Source organism: Pinus tabuliformis, chromosome 1_2 (genome assembly GCF_031772625.1).
Source record: "Pinus tabuliformis cultivar Carrire ecotype Pingquan chromosome 1_2, CPIR1, whole genome shotgun sequence".
Classification (NCBI taxonomy): domain Eukaryota; kingdom Viridiplantae; phylum Streptophyta; class Pinopsida; order Pinales; family Pinaceae; genus Pinus; species Pinus tabuliformis.
Genome location: NC_142298.1, coordinates 863511202 through 863516126, shown reverse-complemented (window position 1 = coordinate 863516126; position 4925 = coordinate 863511202). Strand labels below are relative to the sequence as shown.

The following is a 4925-nucleotide window of genomic DNA, read 5'->3' as shown; positions in this document are numbered from 1 at the left end:
TTATTAAAAATGATGATGATGATGATGATGATGATGATGATGATGATGATGATGATGATGATGATGATGATGATGATGATGATGATGGTGGTTTTCTTAGTTTTTAATTGTCTGGCTTCTCGTTTTTCTTGGCGAGATTGGCGTTGTAACTCTCTTTTTTTTTTTCTGTAGGGTCTTCCAGCGTCCTTTATCTTGCATCTCCTTCATCTCTTCTGGTTCATGGGACATTGGTGTCTTAGCTTCGCCATCTATTCTGTTCTTCGTTAATGCATAAAAATTTGTTAAAAAAATCACATTGAAAATTTTGATCACACATTTCAAACCAGCGAATTCCAAACAACATTCGTATTAAACCACAAGACTAATCAGCAATGGTAGTAATAATTGGAAAGATTTAATGGTTCGAACAATGTTGGACCACAACAGCCTTTAGCTTAAGTGGATTATTGCTGATATTTTTCGGTATTAGACTGACATGGGTGAGGTTAATTATGTGACCTCACCATGACGGATGCCAGAGTATTCTGGAAATCCACAATCTATTCCAAAATGCTTATTGTTGGCTCCCCTGGCTGGTTTCCATTGGTTTCGCTTGTTAAGTTATAATTTTTAAGCCTATCTAACGTATAGGCAGTTGACTTGAGTTGCTGAGTCATAATTTTTTAATATATTGACTTACAAACTTTTAAATCAGGGTAAAATAAAAATGGTAAAATGTATACTCTCCATGAACTCACTCCTGGTTACCTATCATAGCCTGGTCAGGTACTCTAGCGTCAACGGGAGCTGGACAGGACGGTTAGCCACACATTTATAATGGTACCCACTACACAATGGCTTGACACGATCAATATTTCGTTTCAATAAGAATGGCCAGAAGGTTGAATGCATCAGAATGTTCAATACGGTGCCTGAGAAAGTAAAGAAGCCAAAAGCATACGTGGTCTGGTCTTACTCTGTCTTTGATAATTACTGACTGTAACAAGCTGGCGATGGAGCCTAAGGGCTTTCCTCTGTATACGACACTGGAAAAGACATCCTTCATATACAGAGTTTATGGCTGCGCCCACTTTTCTGCAATAATTGGTCTCATCTATTATCGGCTGATGCATATCCCGAGTGAGGATTATTGGCCATGGATTGTGATATTTGTGGCAGAACTAGGCTTCGCCTACGGTTGGATTTTGGAGCAGGCCATCAGGTGGCGGACTGTTGAGCGAAAAGTCTTCCCAGAAAGACTTTCTAAGAGGTAATAATCTGCTCATCTACCTTCCACCACGACCACAATTAAATATGTTTTTAAAGGTTATGAGAGATAATAATTTGCTCATCTATGTTTTTAAACATTTTCATGGGTATGTTAAATGAATATAATTTACTTCCTGAAAATGGGCAGGTTTGAGACCGAGCTACCGCCTGTTGATATATTTATATCCACCGCTGATCCTATCAAAGAACCTCCACTGACTGTTATAAACACAGTATTGTCGGCTCTGGCTCTAGATTATCCTGTGGGAAAATTGTCATGTTATGTTTCTGATGATGGAGGATCCCCGCTCACATTTTATGCTCTCTTCCAAGCTTCAAGTTTTGCAAAGATTTGGCTTCCATTTTGTTATAACTACTCCATTCAGGACAGATCACCAGAGGCATATTTCTCGGCAAGCTCTGCTCGGCAAAATGAAAATACGTCCTTTACTAAAGAATGGAAGAGTGTAAAGGTAAAAAAAAATATTTTTGGTATTTTTAATCAAAGGAATTGATAATCAATTGGAATTGATAACCAGGTATTTTGAGGTGAAAACGATGACCAATTCTAATACATGGTTTATTGAATATATCATAGCGATTTAAACTTGGTATTGTATATTTTAAATAATACTTTACGCTGAGTAATAGAAATATTTTCTGAAAGAAATCAAAAAATTTAGTCAACGCTTTTCGAAACAACCACCAACCAGTATGGTTTATCAGGAAGACAAAGACAAGATAGTGAACGCCAATTGAGTTGCGACATCCTGGATTTGGCTTATACATGCAGCTCTTCTTTTGTTTTATTATTTCTACCAGAAAGCGTATTTGGAAATGAAGGATCGTATCAATAACGCCGTGGAGATGGGAAGTGTTCCAGATGACAAACAGAAAGAACACACGGGCTTCAAAGACTGGATTTTGGGAAGCACTAGGCGAGATCATCCGAGTATTGTTCAGGTACTCCTATGAACCAGCTTGCTTCATATGTACAGATGCCGTGCTAACATCTGTAGTTAATCACCAGAATTTCTACTTATACATTTCTCGATTGTGTCTTCTTCTCTACGAATCTTTCGAATGTATATGCAGATTCTACTGGAGAACGGTGAGGACAAGGACATTCAGGGTAATGATCTGCCCAGTCTTATTTATGTCTCCCGTGAAAAGCGACCAGGAATTCCTCACCATTACAAGGCCGGCGCTCTTAATGTTCTGGTAATATTTGCAATCTTCTGGTAATATTTGTCTTGTTTTAGAAATGTGGTCACCTCATATTACGGCTGGTTTGTGATGTCGACAGATTAGAATCTCCGGCTTAATGAGCAATGCTCCCTTTATTCTCACTCTTGATTGCGACATGTTCACCAACAATTGTGAAGCACTTCGGCAAGCCATGTGCTTTTTCATGGACCCACAAACAGGTCACCAGTTTGCGTACGTCCAATTCCCTCAAGCCTTTCATGGCATCACAAAGAACGATCTGTACGCAAACGATCACTCGAGGGCTTTCTATGTGAGTATTATCCACACCTTTTACCAGTAGGATCTTAAATGTGAGTATTATCCACACCTTTTAGCAGTAGATCTTAAATTGCCCAACCATGCATTGAACCTAACGGGGAAATCGTCACTTTCAGTGTCAATTTAAAGGAATGGATAGTCTCGAAGGTCCAATATACGCGGGCACTGGATGCATTCACCGCCGGGATGCTTTATGTGGGAAGGAAGTAAGGCATGCGTCCTCCAAATCGCTTAAAGCCTATTCCACTTCTAGAGCTCAAACGAGTCCATCCAAGATGCTGAAAGATGCAAGGGATCTTGCCAATTGCGCCTGCGAGGAGAACACCCTGTGGGGCAAAGAGGCAAAATTCCAACCTGGAGTTTTATTTTTAATTCACTTTTAAGTTTCGTACCCTCTATATATATATTCATGGAATTGTACTTGAAAAATTGCAGGTTGGCATGATTTATGGCTGTGCTGTGGAAGATGTATTGACAGGCTTCGTTATACAGTGCAGAGGGTGGAAATCTATTTACTGCGCTCCAAGGCGAAAAGCATTTTTAGGTGGCGCGCCAGTGAACATGAATGACACACTCATTCAAATCAAAAGATGGAGTGCCGGATTCCTGGAGTTTTTCTTGAGTAAGTTTTGCCCATATGTTTATGGGATTCAACGGACAAGTACAGCTCAATTTATGTGTTATGGTGTGTTCTGTCTATGGGCTCCCTCTTCTTTATACATATTTTGCTACGGTTTACTTCCTGCCCTCGCCATGCTTAACGGCCTATCATTATTTCCCAAGGTAATGTTTTCCTGATCAAATTCTTCAATATTTCTACATCACAGACCATGTCCTCATTTTCATTACTGACGATTATAAGTTTGTGGCAATGAATAGGCTTCAAATCCATGGTTCATCCTCTTTGTCTCATTAGCAGGATCTGCATATGGGTACAGTCTGATAGAGTTTTTGTTCATCGGCGGTTCGTTTAAGAGTTGGTGGAACGAACAGAGGATGTGGATGATTAAAGGCGTGTCATCCTATTTGTTTGCTTTAATCCAAGTTGTTTGCAAGATGCTCGGTTTATCGGAGGTAGGCTTCGAGGTGACAAGCAAAGTAGTGGATAACGAAGCAGCGAAAAGATACGAGGAGGAAATGTTGGAGTTTGGTGTGGCATCTGCTATGTTTGTCCCACCAGCAACTTTCGCAATAATAAACTTGATATCGTTGGTGCGTGGGCTAGCAAGAATCATGCGAGAAGGGTATTCGGCTTTTGACTGTATGATTTTGCAGTTAGTTTTGTGCAGCTTCATAGTGATAATTAGTTATCCTATATTCGAGGCGATGTTTATGAGGAAGGATAAAGGGCGAATACCTACTTCCATTACCGTTGTCTCAATATTTGTTGCAGTTTCTGCGTGTTCTGTAGCTTCCACGTTCATTTCTACCTGGTGAAAAGTCCGCCGGAAGTAGTTGAAAAAAACGTTTGGTCGAAGACTCTCTGTTCAATGTTCAAGCATGCATCTGCATTAGTTTTTTAATTTACTTCGTGTAGTTTCAGAGATTTGGACTAGAATAATTGTGTCAAAGATATGGACTATATTAGTGGAGATTAATTCAATTCGATATTGAAGCAGGTCATCTTAATATAATGGCTTTGTATAAGATAAATTACATGGTAACAGTAGTTTGAATAGCTCAGAATTGTAAAATGGAAAATTGAACATCGAATCCACTGGCGTGGAATGTGCCACATTATTCTGGGATACACGACGTTATGACACATGTAAACATTGCGGTAATTTGTCTTTCTGCTCCTATTCTTATTTTGCTTCTTCCCACCGTTATTGCCACACGGATAATCAAATTCTTATTGACACACAAGTTTTTTCTTTCAAACTTGATTTGATGGTAATTTGGGAATTTAACCAGAGTGAAGGAAAAGTATTAACTTCGATCATAGTTTTAATTGAGGCATGTCTAACTTGGGTAAAATTATCGAGCCTGTCTAAATCTGGCTTACGGAAAATTACTTTGGCTCTTCTTTTTAATTTGGAATTTTGACTGGTACCCAATTATCGAGTCTGTCTAAATCTGGCTGACAGAAAATTGCTTTGGCTCTTCCTTTTAACTTGGAATTTTGACTGCTTGCATAACTTATGTCTTCA

General features: G+C 39.2%; 1 protein-coding gene across 1 annotated transcript; it reads left to right on the top strand.

Moving 5' to 3' along the window:
• Positions 1-856: 856 nt before the first annotated feature.
• LOC149208653 (cellulose synthase-like protein E6) lies at positions 857-4508 on the top strand. Its single transcript, XM_089394111.1, has 8 exons — positions 857-1249; positions 1397-1721; positions 2071-2211; positions 2344-2469; positions 2555-2767; positions 2892-3116; positions 3211-3558; positions 3655-4508. Exons 1-8 carry the CDS (start codon positions 993-995, stop codon positions 4210-4212), a joined length of 2193 nt encoding a protein of 730 aa, XP_089250237.1. The 5' UTR covers positions 857-992; the 3' UTR covers positions 4213-4508.
• The last annotated feature ends 417 nt before the right edge of the window (positions 4509-4925 follow it).

What these genes read in the sequence shown, in the direction of transcription:
- LOC149208653 (XM_089394111.1), top strand. Translation starts at nt 993, where the DNA reads ATGGAGCCTAAGGGCTTTCCTCTGTATACGACACTGGAAAAGACATCC. An exon ending in CCAGAAAGACTTTCTAAGAG is followed by an intron (nt 1,250 to 1,396) that starts GTAATAATCTGC and finishes GAAAATGGGCAG; the next exon opens with GTTTGAGACCGAGCTACCGC. An exon ending in GCCTATCATTATTTCCCAAG is followed by an intron (nt 3,559 to 3,654) that starts GTAATGTTTTCC and finishes GGCAATGAATAG; the next exon opens with GCTTCAAATCCATGGTTCAT.